The 15447-nt window shown below is 46.4% G+C and overlaps 1 protein-coding gene across 1 annotated transcript in view; it reads right to left on the bottom strand.

Annotated features, from left to right (window-relative positions):
* Positions 1-7179: 7179 nt before the first annotated feature.
* The window catches only part of LMX1B (LIM homeobox transcription factor 1 beta), a 107781-nt gene continuing 99513 nt past the window's right edge, over positions 7180-15447 (bottom strand). The window contains exons 7-8 of the mRNA XM_037401415.1: positions 14569-14730; positions 7180-12828 (exon numbers count right to left, since the gene is read on the bottom strand). Coding sequence (XP_037257312.1) covers positions 12671-12828; positions 14569-14730 — 320 coding nt within the window. The 3' untranslated portion in view covers positions 7180-12670. The remainder of the gene's footprint in view (positions 12829-14568; positions 14731-15447) is intronic.

Here is a 15447-nt window from a genome sequence, read left to right as displayed (position 1 = left end):
TGCAGCCAGCCTACACTCACTGGTTTTCCCCAGGAGAATAGCTGCACACTGGAGGAAGAAGCGTTTATGGAGTACAGCTGTTGAGACTCATTCTTTGACTTGCCTTTGGAAGTTAGACAGGCAGATGAGCTACAACTGGGATACTGGTGTCAGCTTTCTGTTTCAATCAGCTGATGCACAGGGTAAGAAACCAAGCAGGAGGCGCCCTGGTTGGCTGCACAGTGTCAGATGCAGGCTGCACCACAGCGCAAAGCCACAGCTCTGCTGTGCCCCTGGAGATGCCAGCCTGTTAGCAACCTGCCTTCAGACACGCTTCCCTTTCTTTCTACCTCATGCACAGATCTTGGGGTTTCTCCCTTTTTATCGTAAGGAAAAAAAAAGAGATTAGGTTATCCAGGTCTTTGTGATTTAATCACATATATTGTGCCTGCTTCAGTAAGCAGCAGGTTTCCATTGTTGGGTCCGGCATGAAAGACTGTTGCCACCAGGAGTATAATTACCTGGTTCTTCCTCTCAGTCCTAAAGCAAAAGGTTTTCACACAGCACTAAGGTGTAAAGAAACATCAAGGGAATGCACGGGCTTCACTGGGAGCACTTTTGTGTGAGAGGCTTATCAGCAGCTCCTTATCAATGTTAATCTGACAACACAGGTGTGAGGGAATGCCCCAGCTGGGATAGACCACTGGTAATCTGATCAGGAGTAACTCATTGTGTTCTGCTGGACACCAGTTTACTTGTTACTAGTTGAACAAAGGAACAAATTAAGCAAGCCTGATTAAGTTGTGCTGGTAACAAGGGAGGTGTGGTAGAGAGAGCTGCATGTCTTGGCTGTCTGTGGGTGTGCAGCTAATAACCATTACACAACACCCACAGACGTGCTCCCTTGGGGGGAGAGGGCATGGTAATTATAGAATGGGTGTTCAGAAGGAAAAGGCATTTCATATCCCATGTTCCTCATTTTAATAATACAGATGTGGCTGCATTGTGAAACACCTTCCTTGGAAAAGCATTAAATGCTGTGACCCATGTCCTCACTGCAGCAGTGAGTGCAGCAGCGTGCACTTTCACACTGCACCTGGGGAAGGGTTCCTGTCGCACCGGGTGAGCAGGGCTTGTCCCCAGAGCTGGCTTAGGGAAGTTCATGGTTAAAAGGGTCAGTACCTGACTGGAGCCTGAGTTACAAAGCAGAGAGGTGTTCTTCCCAAGGCATGCCCCAAAATGCCTCATACAGAGATGGGCATCAGTGCACTGTAGATTCTGCTCCTCCACAGGCCCTGTCTCCATCACCCTCCTCATCCTCATTCCAGCTCCCACAGGGCTCTTGCGTGCTCCCCACAGACCCCACCACCTGAGGGAAGGAGGCAGCACACTGGGCTTGCAAGAGGTGCGAGTTCCATCCTCCTCCTGCCCTTGCTCCTGCCTTATGCCGGTGGCTCTCTACCACCACCACCTTCTGTCCAGAGCAGGCACAGCTGTGCCCGTGAAGGAGTGCTGCTGCCCCACCGAGACCTCTCTGAATGTAGGAAGTTGCACAAAGCTAACGTGGATTTCTGACTGTGGGGAGGAGGCAACACAAAGCACCTAGAACCACTCTCTCCTCAGTCCCATCTCAGAGGACCAGAAGGCATCCTCACTGCATGAGGAAAATAACTTTAGATCTCCACCACCCTGGTCACCATCACCTTCCTTATGACTCCATGTCTTTTGGCCGCTATCATTACCTGACTTCTCAGCTTCATTTTGTCACCTCTGTCTCTTCACAGTTCCCAAAATAATGTGTTGAACACTGAACTGAAGCAGCAGAAGAGCTAGAAGTATTTTTGGGAAGAACTGTGTTGAGGCTGTCAGGTTGTGATGCTCCAAAAGGAAGTTGATTGTTTATGCAGGAAATAATATTTCAAGTAGAAAGCTGTGAGAAAACCTTCAGTGCTTTACTCTTTTCTGCAGCAATTTGTATGGAAAAATGGCTCAACTCTGACAAAACCACTCAAATTCTGAATAAGCCTTTTTAGAAGTAAAATATTGCAGCATAGAGAAGGATTTTTTTGAAGGGGAGGGACACACAAGCACAAGACAATGAGAAAAATCTGTGTGCTGCTGAGAGACACGAGTGGTTTGAGCACCAGAGCCAGGCTTCTGGGCTCTGCTCACAGCTCCGGCATGTTGCTCTTGGTGTTGGCGATCAAATGCTTGTCATAAAAACATTGCTTTTATCTGCCTGTATTCCAAGCCCCTTTTTCCTTCAGACATCATCTGACTATGCCAGGGTCTAATCAAGCCCTCATTATCTGCTGCTGCTAGGAATGGATCTCCTGTTCACTATGTTCATCAGTGGCTAGCTGGCACGAGTGGTGGGCAGGAAGATTTCTGAGCAAGCAGATGTCATGTTAGTCCCCTGCATAGCTCCTTGTGGACATACCATCCCAAAGGCATACAAAAATATCACTCCATTTCCTCTTTTTGTCTAAATAAGAGAGAATGCGATGCCCTCTTATTAACTAAAGGTCAAAAGATTATCAGTTAATGTAAATCCAGAGGGTAGAGAAGAGCAAAAGGGTAAATCCAGAGGGCAGAGAAGAGCAAATTCTCTATCAAGAGCTGGTAAAATGTGCATTACTCTAATTCATGTTGCATCTCACATAATTCTTCACTCAGTATTATTTTCTTTCATCTGCAGTTTGGGGCACAGCTTTGGTCATGTCTAGCGTCATGTCTTGATTACCGTTTGATACTCAAAGAGCCTGTGACCTGCAGAAGCAGTGAAGCCAAAACCCTGGGGCTCAGCATGGTGCACTGACGAGCTGGCAATAACAAGTCCAGCGCCAGCCACCTTCAGTGGCAACTGTCAGACCCAAGTGAGGAGCAGTGGGCCAAGGACATGGACATGTGCAGGTCATTTCTGAATTTAAGGTCTTCCACACGTATGATTGATGCTATGCCTTCACTTCATCTGAGTAATTCATATTGAGTTCTCAAAGTATGAGAAAAAACAGTTTGAGAATGCGAATGGTGGCTGTTGTTTTGATAAATACTACCAGCCAAATTCATTAGTGGGCTTTCAAAGAGAATTGTTTTGTTTTCCCATCATAAGTAAACAAAGAAATAGCATTCTCTATCATCTCCCGCATTTCAGAATGTACCTGCTGGTTCTAGTGCTAATTACCATGTTCCTTCTGTGATGGAAAATAGCCCCACAGCATCTTAACTGCAAAATTTCCTTTTCAGGAAAGAAGGGTTTTCTGAGAATGTAAAAATGTGTATCATTCTTACTGAGCAATTGGTTTATATTTGAATACAAATAAATGAGAAGCAAGTATGCTATTTATTTAATAGCATTTAATGTACAATCATCTTATACAGTGGGGCCATACTTATAATGTTTCTTTTATGTTATTAAAAATATTGATAAAACACTAGACATTCATTAGTTACTCCATTTCCAAGTGCACAGAAGGATGAACAAATGTGTTTTCATTATAAGAGGTAATAATAATTAAGAGTGACAGCACCTTATCCTCAGGATCTGCCTCCCAGCAGCAGTTTGGCTGATAAAAAAACAGAAGTTAAGATAAGGCAGCAATTATTAAGACAAATCTTTTGAAGGGCTGTTTGAACTCCTGTGTCCAGCAGATAATCTGATTTTACAAGGTGCTCCAAGGGGGGGTAGACTGCATGGGAAGCAGTACCCAGGTGCAGGCCTTTAGCCTTTTGCACCGGCATTTTTACCTCTAGCCATTTCCCTGGTCGCTTCTTCTTTTGTTTGCTACAGCTGTGGCATATAAATCAGTCTTCATTCTGTCTCACTGACACCAAAGAGAAACAGAGCACAAACAATGCAGAACACCAAGCCCCAAATGTATTAATCATCTTTTTTTTTTTTTTTTCCTCTTTTTTGCTGATCCCTTTCACCTATCTTTTTGGGAGATTCAGAAATGGCTATGGGCAACTCAGTAATTTCCTTCATAAATATTAGATGCACACACAGCATGAATATTTGAGTAGCTAACTCTGACTTAGGTGAAACCAATTGCTAATGGCAATTCGTTTTTCCTCAGTGACATTCCACCAATAACAAGAACGAGGGGAACAGGATGATGTAGTTTGGAACTGGACAGCAAAAGGGAAGGAAGGGGCTGACTAGGAACAAAGATGCTTTATTGATCGGGCCTTTGAGTGAAACTCTGGGCGATATATCCTCCCTTACCTTGGGGAGAGTTTTAGTAGAAATCTGTGCTCAGCAGTTATGTGTACATACTTAGGAACTAAATATTGGAAAAAAGCTTTAAACACAAATGATGTTTATTATGTCACTGAGCTACCACCTCTTGACGCACTGTGCCCCACATGACGTTGCACCCATGATATGCCAACAGCAGTGGAAAAGACCAGGCGGCTCTCTAACACCCTCCACCTGGGGTGCACCGCATCCCCGCTGGTAAAACCATGGCTTGCCGTGGAAGAGGGCAGCTGGGGTTCCTTCAGCCAGCTCCTGGTGCATGCCCTTTCTCTCATTGACTCTTGCAGCCCTGTGCTTGCAGTGCAAGTTGGATTAAGCAGGTCTTCCAGGGGAAAACACTGTCACTTTGGTCCTTAACGGACTGTTTTTCAAGGCAGATGCACGCACTCTGCTGCACAGGGGCTGCAGAGACATGCTGAATGATATGCCCCCCTGCAGCAGGGGGGGGGGAATCAGGGCTGCCCCTTTTGGTGATATCAGGTTGTCTGTAAAACTGTGTGTTTTGATCTTTAATAAAAAATAGAAATTGTGACTTTATGCCTGAGGCACAGAAATGTAGTGCCTCTGGACCTGGGGAATGGCAATGAGTAATCAGATGTGACCAGATCAAACCTCAGCTAAGTTCATGTTCATGTTTACATGGCCCAAGAGACACCAGCATGTATCTGTCATTTTATATTGGTCTCAAATTCACCATTACGAGATGAATACTTTATAATCTCTTGGTCATACTTATACACATTTGTCTGTTTTAGCACTCAGCTCCCCTTGCTGGCCTTTTGCCCCAGGAAAGACTCTGTTAGGGCCCTTTGACATCCCCACAGACACCACACGCCGTTTTGCCTGGGCTTTTACCAAGCCGGCCTGTCCCGGGCGGTGCTGGCGGCAGTGGGGGAAGAGAAGGCAGGGCTCACGCTGGGGCCCAGCAGCCATCCGTGCCAGCACGTGCCACGCAGCCATGGGCCCGCTGCCCACAGCCTTGCCAGGCCGGGCGGCCCAGCTCCTCCGCGCCAGCACAGGCCCCACTTCTTGCTCCTGACAGCTCTGCTGTGGCTCCACTGCTGCAAGCACCGAGTGTGGCTTCAGCAGGACCCTGCAGCCATCTCTGAGGCGTGCACATACCACACGTGCCTCTTCGGACAATGGAGCCAACTCTTCGGGGCTGCTGCCGCCCTGGCGAGGCCGCAGCCACGCAGGCCTGTTGACGGGACCTGCGGGACCCTGCGACGCCAGCGTGGCCCCTGCGCACTGCCTCCACGCAGCAGCAGCGAGGGTACTCGCGCTCCGGTTTGCCGCAGGAACCCTCCTGGGTGGCAGGGGCCGGCAGAGCAGCATGGCTGTGGGGCCAGGCAGGCTGGCTGGGCTGGCCCTGTGGCCCCCGGGCAGTGGCAAGATGGGCGGCCAGGCTTCCTCATCCCCCTCGGCCCTGTGCCGCCCTCCTCACGCTGCTCTCCAAGTCAGCAGCACCACTGGCTTTTCACTTAAGGATAAATGGCATTGGTTAAGATAATAAAATAATAACCACATGGCTGCTTCTCTGTCACTTAAGCAGAGAAAAAGTGGTTAAAAACCTTGGCCCAGCTTAGCTGGCTGTCTAGTTCTGGAGCTCGTTCACTTTCCACACCTGCATTTGCTCTGCTTTGCTTCCCTTTAAAGAGTCTCTCTCTCAGAAAATGATCCTTTCTCACAGTGACAGTTGAAAACCTAGCAGGATTTGGTCAGAAGTTTTCCATTTGAGACATTTTATCTCTATTAAAAAAACCCCAAAATTTTATCTGGAAAACTGAGTATGTGCTTTCTGTAGGTGAAAAGCAGCTTTTTTCTGGAAATCACAACTCTCAGCTTAAAAATAGCTTTAATGGCAAAAATTTCAAGGGAGCCTGTAACACTGTCTAACTTGCCTCGCACCAGGACTGGGCGGGTAGGACCAGACCACGTCTTGCCCGGTGAGCATCCTTGCCCGGTGAGCATCCCACCTCCGGCTGCTGCCCCCGGGGGCTGCTCAGGGCACGGGCACCGCGGATGCAACGAGCCAGTCCTTCCTGGCCAGGCAGCTGAGCCCTGGCAAACAGCGGGAAGGTTGGAGGCTGCACCCAGGGCACTGCTGTCGGCGGCAGCAAACAGCCCTTACCTCTGCGAGCTGAGCCGGCTGCTGGACACCGCCACAGCACGGGTGGCAACAAGTGCTGAGGTCTTCTCCTGCAGCAGTTTGTGTGCCACCCGAAACACTGCTTATCCTCCAGACCTCTGCTATGTGATGGATGGAGCAGAGGGCTGGTGAGCTGCTGTGTTCATGGTGTAAGCTGTTTGCTGTAATGAGCAGGTATTTCCTTGGTTTCTTCTGCAGCTATGCCTGTGGCCAGTGGCAGAGGAGTAGCACACCCAGGCTTGTCATGACCCCAGGTATGCCCAAACCAAAATGCTGCTGGGCTTATTGCAGTTGACTAGTCATATCCATGTGCTTCAGAGTAAGCGTTGCTGGCACTGCCCCACACACATCTCTGTCTGACGGAGCTTGGTCTGAGCGGCTGGTCGGGTTGCATCATCTTTAATTCCTACAGACTTTTCCTGTCCTAAACTAGTCCATGCAAAAATGGCTGAGGGCCATGACATGTAAAAGGCTGTCCCCATCCCTGTAGAGGAGCTCTCAACCTGCCGAGGCCAGTGTGAAAGGAGACCCTGCCACTGCCCTTGCTGTGTCTCTCTGTGGCAGAAAGAAGGGCACCCACCGAGCAGCCTTAACTACTGTTCCACACCACGAAAAATATTAACTCAGCGCCCAGCAATCACAGTCCCCTGGTTTTGCTGCCTGAGAGAACAGCAGTGCCATCCCCAGTATGCAGAGAACGTGCTTTCAGTCTGCAAAAACAAAGGAAGAACTGCACACTGAAAGAAAATCCTGCTTTGTTTACAGGTTGCTTTTATTTACAAATATACTGAAGTGTAATCTCTCTCTTTTTTTTTCTTTTTCTGTTTTTGTTTTAGAGTGTGTGTGTGTGTGCACGTGCACGTATGTGCACATGGGAGGGAGCATAATGTATGAGAAACTCATGTATCTTAGCTGCCAGGCAATGGTGGCAGGAAAAAAAAATGCAGTGAAATGAAATTTTAAAACACTAATAAATAATTTAACAATGACAAGTAATTAAATTAAAAAAAAATATCCGATCTACATACATTATGGTGGTTTGTTATCAACAGAGGGAAAGGAGCAGAGAATCTACGCTGAAAGGCAGCTGGTTAAGTATGAGAGAGCATAGTCATATTTTTTACAAGTTAAATTGTAACAGACAGCTACAAAATACTACATTTCGATAACATAAATACAGAATATATAAATATACAAGTAATACAGCCATACACAGCTAAAAAATAGGGTGTTCACTTAAAAACAGAGTTCCCAATGCAAAGTATCTGGCAGTCCCTTCACAGTCACTGCTGCGCAGAAACGGGGTGTGCAGAACCACAGGGACCCGGGCTGCATCCTTGAGTAGGGCAAATAGTTGTCAGTTTATTCAGATAGGCCTCAAACAAGCAAGACCATACTTAAATCCCACCAAAGCCAAAGGACTTCAGGTACCTGCCGAGGGGTAAGCAAGTGCCCCAGTAACCCCCTAACCAGAGAGAACAGATGCCTGAAGCCCTGGCCACGCTGCTGTGGGTGCAGAAGCCGGCTGTCCCGTGCCACTGGCGCGAGGAGGGTGGGCTGGAGAGGGACCCATACATACTGGGAGTGTCTGTTCTTCAGAAATGCATGACGTGGTTTGGACATGGGATTGTGTAAAGCACTATCCTGAGCACTTGAGACTTTGGGTACTGTGGCTCCAGCTCCCATGGCTTTGATGTGCTTCAGTAGCCTCTCTGTCCTTTCACTGCTGTGACCAAGCTTCAGGCTTGTAAGAACCCTTCCCTTCCTCCTGGATTCTGCTGTTGATTTCTAGTGACTTTTGGGGACAACCAGAATTATTATGACACTGTTCAAAGAGGTGCTCTCACAAACCCCAGCTTGCAGCATCCCTAAGCAGCATCACAGAGCCTGGTTCCCCAGGGCACCTGGGTCAGTGGCTTGGGATATACTTCTGATCCTTAAGGAAACTGGAAGGGAGTCCTGAGCACAGTAGGAAGAGGTAAGTGGGTTCACATCATCCCTGGAAGGTTTGCTGGCATGAAGGACCTTCCCCATGCCATGATGGCAGAGTGAGGTGGCTGAGTTGCTGCTGACAGAGCAGCAATGACCCTTCAAAGGACCTGGTAATTCTCATCCAACTTCTGCAGGGTGGGCCTGAAAAATCCACTCAGCAGCCATCGTGAGACTAACATGAGTCACATCTCAGGCACGGTTAGCAGCAACTGAGCCAAGTGATCTGGATGTTTTTGATGACAGAGTTTAAAGAAGAAAAGGAGATAAAAATGCCTAGGATGGTGTTTCAGTCTTAGTGATTGCAACGACCACACTTTACTTACAGCAACATAATTGTTGTCCGTGTTGTGACTGTGAAAAATATTTACCACTAGCCCCTCAATGCTTATGACACAGGGTTTAATCCGTAGTGCTGTGGTAAACGGGGGGCTGAGAACAACAGTGCACGGTACGAATTGTCCCCTCGACAGTCAGCCATGCAATGGAAACATGCTGCTGCCCAGCTGAGAGCCTGGCAGTGGGATCAAGGACCACACTGCTCCGTAACCATTTCTGAGTGCCCTACGTGCCCCCATTATGGATCTGGTAACCGCACAATAAAGACTTCTGAGGAAGCTGGCACTTAGCATATTCATTCTGATCTCACAATCATCTTTTTTAAACATTATTGAGCAAACACTGAAACCTAATCAATCGTCTTTTACTTAACTGCATCTTATCACCGCTTCAGTTTAACATATATTTCTTTCTTAGCCAAAAAAACCATGATTGAAACACCATGAAGAGCTCACTTGATGCATTTATATTAGTGAGGGGTTAATTTCCTAGGGAAAATGATCACTGTAAGGTGCATGTAATAAACTGCTGTCATGACCTCTAGCCTTCAAGCTCCCATATGTGCAATCATTGTTTGTGGTTTCCGTGGAAGTGCCAGACGCTAAGAATTTTTGGCAAGAGTTTATCAATTTGACTCAGTGTAAGATATTACTGGGATATGGCCCATTAAACATTTTACTTTCACCTGATCGGTGACATTCCCTTGACAATAGGAGAGTAAAGCAGAAATCAAAAAGGTCAGAGGTTGCTATATAATCCTTTACTGCAGGTCCCAGGTTAAACCCACAATGATCACACTCCAGTAGGGCAATTCATTCCACAAAAAAAAGTGACATTTATTTTGCTTTAATGAACTTTGGCCTTTGCCAGATATAATGGGTCCACTGGAAATCATTGGCTATGCATTCCTTCCCTTGACCAGCAGCAACCCACAGTGGCATGGGAAACGTTACACATGCCAGAGGGCTTGGCTGTGTCGTGCACGTGGCACCAGAGATGGTGGAATATGGGGGAACAAACAGCTAAGGCATCATCATACAACACACCAAGGAGAGAGGAGATGGTATGTACAAGCAGCGAAAGGAAAAAAAAGAAAAAATAACGGTGGCAAACAGTCATCAAAAAATCAGCAAAAGATTATGGTTACTTCAGCTATAAAATGGGACATCTGGTTCTTTCCTTGGAAATGGATTGGTTTTTTCAACATCCAGCTCAGAAGCAGAGGTAGAGTTGGGACAAGGCAGTTCTCCAAACTGTACGTCACATTATGGTTCCCTTAGAAATCCCTGTAAACACTAAAAATGCCATTTTGATCCTGCCAGTAATGAGGGATGAAGCAAGGTCGTGCCTATGTGTAGAGTCTATAAACTCGGTATGTCTGAGATGGTGAAGATACTTTTCTATGACTCTAAAGTAAAGGAAAACTTGATGAATCTGTTGAGATCAGTGGTGACAAATGTTTATAATGTGCCATATGAAATCTGCTTGCCTTCTGCCCTGCAAGCAGTGAGGATCACCTGAGTTCTTTATAGATGGTTGCTATCGTGTAGAGAAAGGAAATTGTTATTTATTTTGATACACAAGGAAAGGGAAAAATAATTGAAGGGGGCGAGTAAGAAAAAATTCTTCCAATTTTAAAACATATCCAGAGGTTCACAACCTTCAACTGAAAATCCACATCCCTGTCAGAAAGCGAGAGAATGGTTGCTAGCAAAAGCATATGGGTGCGACAGACCTGTCTCCCTGGGCATGGCAGCTGCAGTTTGGGCTGTCACGGTGGAGGGAGAAGATGGAAACCTGCAGGGAGGGGAGCGATTGCCCTGGCATCGGTCCCTTTGCTCGCCAAGGGCTGTGTGTGTGGCAGACAGTGGGTCTGCCACCCTGCAGCAGGAGGAAGGATTTGCCTTGGGTCTGCACTTTGCTGTCTGCACTGCACACACATAGTCTTCGCCCCTGGTGCTTTCCTCAACTCCACAGAGTGAAAATGCACGCACTTATCTTGCAGATAAAAACTGCTTTCTCAAGAAACCTCTAACAAGCTTGGTCCGTGATTTCACACTGGGAGGAATGTGACTGTAATTTTTCCCTTGGACCTATCATCTGACTCTTGCCATCCACCCCTCTGGGACACAAGGAGGACTTTCCCCATCAGCGAAGGGGTGGGTGGCTGTCCGGGGGCTCCCCAGCAGGACCCCCGCTCTGCTGAGGTGAGGCTGCTCTCTCCTCAGGGGCCCTGCTCTGGCTTCTCCACCCAGGACAGGAGTCCCAGAGCATCCCACGCTCCCGCAGAAGGTGCCGAGCCCCACGGGAGACTCTGCAGCACTGGCCTGGTACCAGTCCTCAGCCTGGAGGAGTTGGATTAATCAACACTTTGGATTTGTTTTCGGCTATTATGGTCAATATATTAAAAGGTATTTATTTGAGAAAGTGCCTATCCTGCCAATCTTTCCCCATGAGCTCTATTTTGAACACACCCTATAATTACTGATATTACCCTGGCAAATTTTCCCCATGAAGTTTTCTCCACTGAAAGCCATGACCGTACTTGTCTGCCTCTCCACATTATAATTATCACCAGGCAATATTTATAACTATACTATTATTATTTATGATACTTTATGCCCTACGAAAACCTATATGACACATGCTCAAACTTCAGCATCTGAGACATTCAGACTTCAGCTGGGACATTCCCTTCAATTTGTGTACTTGTTCTTCTTATGTGTGCACTAATAGGTTCATTTTAGAGTATTTCTTGTAAATACAGGAGTCCTGTCAGTGCAAAACCTGCAGGACTTGGGTTAGACTCCAGCTCAACATACCTAAACCTCCCATTGTGTCTCTTTCATACTTTTTTTCCCCGGGTCAGTGCACATTTCAGGACTTCTGATGGTTCAGGCTAGAATTCTGTATCATAGATTCTTGCTGAAGCAAGATAATTAACTAAAGGAGTGCTTAATTATTCCAGATGGACAATGGAGCATAGCACATTTATGCCTCGTGCAAAACATAAACAGACCAGAATGAACTACACATGTTTGCCAATCATGGTCTAGACTTGAAATTTGGCACTGCAGTACTTACAAACAAATGTAATTGTTTTATTCTCACACTTCAAAAAAAAAAAGAATTAAATAAAACTCTGCCTTGTAAGCACCTTTAGTTTTAATTATTTAAGATCAATACTAACCTAAATGCCTCTGTCCCTAACATGCATCTCCTCTCCAGGGTCATAGACCTTTCTTATTACGAAATCACTGGCTTTCTCCACAAATATTACTGTTAACCAGTTTCCTCAGTATCATATGCATAAGGGCTATAAACTAATGAGCAGATCTAGGTTATGTAGAAAAAGTGTAGAAAGAAACAAATGTTGAACGTCACATTTACATTAACTTCTCACAGTTCAAATGGCAATTTATCCACAACATAGTATGAATCATGCAGTAAGAAAAGGGAGGAATCTCCAGTTTCTTTGATTTATTTGTCATATGGTCGACTGATGTCAGTATCAGTGGCTTTAAAAAAAAAAAAAAAGTTTAAACATCCAAAAGAAAGGAAGAGAGAAAGGAGGAAAAGGTCTAGCTTTCCGCAAAATCCATTTCCTTTACAACCATGAGCTCAAACCAAACCAAACCAAAGGCTGCTGACGAGCAGGGTCTTCTGTTCCTTCCGTGCTTGTCTCGTGGTCTGGTGCAAGCTGGGAATCAAGGGTATGGGACTGGTGGATGTGTTTTGTTTACATATATATATGTATGTATGTAGGTAGGCATTAATATATATATACATACATACACATATATGCACACAGATACAGTCTTCCTAAAAATGCTCTTTGCAGTCCAGAGGCAGCAGGAGTCACTGTGAAGGAAGAGCTGGGCAACATATGGCTGTAGAGTCTGCACTGGAAAAAGTCACTGGCTAAATATACGCCGGCTGTTTGTTTTCTTTTATTTTCATGAGGCGAAATACGAGCTCTGCATAGAGTACAGCCTGTCAATGGGGTTTCCTACTCTAGCCTGCATGGAGTTAACTTCAGAAGAGGCAAGAAAACAGTCGCTCAAGCTAGTTAAAGAGGTATCACTGTCGATATCATGAAAAATGGAGTCGTTTCCTGCAAATGAAACGTATACGTTAAGCTGGATTCTGTGCAGCCAGAGGAGGACATAGTACACACGGATGCCTACGTGTTGCACACTGCAGCAAAAGGGAACCCTCCTGGGTTTGGTTTTACATGTTAACATAATTTCACTCTAAGGGTCCAACCTACACTAAGAGGAAGGCTAGCAACATATCTGCAGAGTTCAGCTGGCAGCAGTGCCACTCAGATCTGCCAGGATTTAATTTCTACATCAGTCAGCGGCACAGGAAAAAAAAAAAGTCTGGGCTGATGACAGGAGCAAACGGTGCCAGGGAGGAACAGGCCCCCGGCTCTCTGTGAGCTGGGATCCGGCAGCAGTGGGGGCACCAGGGCTGCTGAGGAAGGTGGGACCAGACATGGGGTGCCCGCAACAGGGAGAAACTGTCTGAGCACCATAACCAGCAGTGGTCTTCATTTACTCACAAGGTAAGAGAATGCAACCAGACCCAGGAGGAGACCCAGCCCACCTGGCCTCAAGTGAGCTATAGTTGTATACATGCTTTCATTTCAGAAAACTCCACTCTTTTGGGGCTGGTTTGGAACAGCACCTTTTATTTCCCTTAGCAACTAAGATTTCAGCTTACTTCAACTCTTAAGGTACCAGAAAGTGCTCAAGTCCTGTGAGCACTAAGAAAGCGTTAGTCTGGCTCTTTTTCCTCATGTACTCATCTGAAATGGCTTTGAGCTACCTCCTGCACTCACTTCGGAGCACAGAACCTGCCTCTCGAGGACATTTGCTTAGAAAGCCAAGGAAATTGTTAGCAACAAAATCACAAGCCATCTAATGCTCACTGGGCCTTCAGATGTCCTCAGCTCCTTACAGGATTTACCAAATTGCCTAGTGTGTACTGTGGACTTGTCTCAGTGGGAAAAGTAATAACATGGACCCAAAGCAGATTCCTTGTTGGCCTGTGCATGCTGTGCTTGTGAAGTGATATGCACATGGACCTCTACAATGAAGTAGAAGCAAGTCTGGTTCTGGTCAGCAGAAACGAGTCTGATGTAACAGGCCCTTGTGGGCTACAGCAAGGCCAATAATCACAGTCTGAGAAATCCTCTTAAATTTTATTTAAATGCCACACTGCAATTGTCCAGAATCAACTATTAGGCATTTAATGCTTGTGATGCATTTGGTGTACCTATCCACTTGATGGTGTGTGGTCAGGGAATCATGAAAGCAAACCATCATCTTGATTTTGGGCAAAGAATAAAATTATGCAGGAGAAATGTCCTGTGGTGACACATTTCTTAGTAGCTCAAGAACTGTTCTTTAACAAATCCATGCATCCAATCTAAGGGATCTTAGAGGGGTGCTTATTCATTTTGAAATTAATAGATTACTTCTTTATTGAAGGCACTTTTTCCCCCCCAAAGCTTCTAAGAAAAAGGAAAAATTTGTGAGGGAGCTAGAATTTGGTACTGTTTATTTTTCAGTGTCTTGAATAGTGGTTTAAAAAAGCGGAGCTGGAGAGGTGATGTTGCTTGGTTTGTCATTTATCAGAATTACACTGTGAAATAGTTCTGAAGGGTGTCGAGAGCCCAGGATGAGCTCTCTTCTACCCCCTTATGTGTACATGAAAATAAACACACAAAACTGGCTGGTACAAATCCCAGAAAAAAGGAATTACAAAAGCAACTCTACTGAACCTGTGGTGTGTGAACCAGCATACGAACCCTGCTATTTCTGATGCGGCAGAATGATGCATGCCTTACCATAAGGGTTCATGTGGTCGCCTGGCATTTGTGGAGGGGTAAGACCCTGCTGAAATGGGTCTGTGCCATAACTGCTTTGATCCATTGCTACAATCTGCTGCTGTGGTGGTGCAAGTGGTGTGTAAGATGTCATCATCCCTTCCATTCGGTTGGACATTACTTCTGCAAAGCAAACAGGAGGGCACAGTCACTGCTGAGGAACAAAGAGGCAGCAGAGAATAACACCAGCGGCAACACTGAACCCAAGGGCAGAGTGAACACAGCTGGGTGTGTCCTGTCATTCAAAGGAGCCTTCCAAATTTTGTTGAAAGTACAACCCTGAGCGGTGAGTTGAAAGACTTGTAGTTTCTGAATATATCATTTCTGGAGCTCCTGGGTGCTGGAGCGTACCCTCCCGAAGTCTGTCCTGTGCGTGACATAGACCTTATACTCTCTAACTTATGTTGGTACCAGTTTTTCTGGTTCTGTGTAAAGAGGAGGATCTGAGGCTGCAAAGCTTTGGGACACGGAGAACCTCAAAAGCATCCACGGAGCAGCAGGGCCAGCCCTGCTCCTGCCCCGGGGTCCGGCCAGCTGCTAGGGCACAGGAGGGGCTCCCTGTGCTGTGCTGCAGCAGCAATGCTGACACCCTTGCAAGCAGCCTGCAGATGCCCAGCTGAACACGGTCCCCCTTCCTTCAGGAGAAAAAAAAGCCAGAAGATCTACCTGGAGTGAGCCTCCTGGAGATCTCCTCCACTGAAAGCACCTCTGTACTGCACATTTCTTGTAGAAAGGAGGTAACAGCTTCTGTGTAAGCACTGCCAGGGTCTGGCCCCGTGGGACAGCTCTGGGATAACCTGGGGTGGGCACTCAGACACAGCACCTCTGTGTGTTTCTACT

This window comes from Falco rusticolus, chromosome 9 (genome assembly GCF_015220075.1).
Source record: "Falco rusticolus isolate bFalRus1 chromosome 9, bFalRus1.pri, whole genome shotgun sequence".
NCBI classification, from domain to species: domain Eukaryota; kingdom Metazoa; phylum Chordata; class Aves; order Falconiformes; family Falconidae; genus Falco; species Falco rusticolus.
This window is presented reverse-complemented; position numbering and strand designations above follow the sequence as displayed.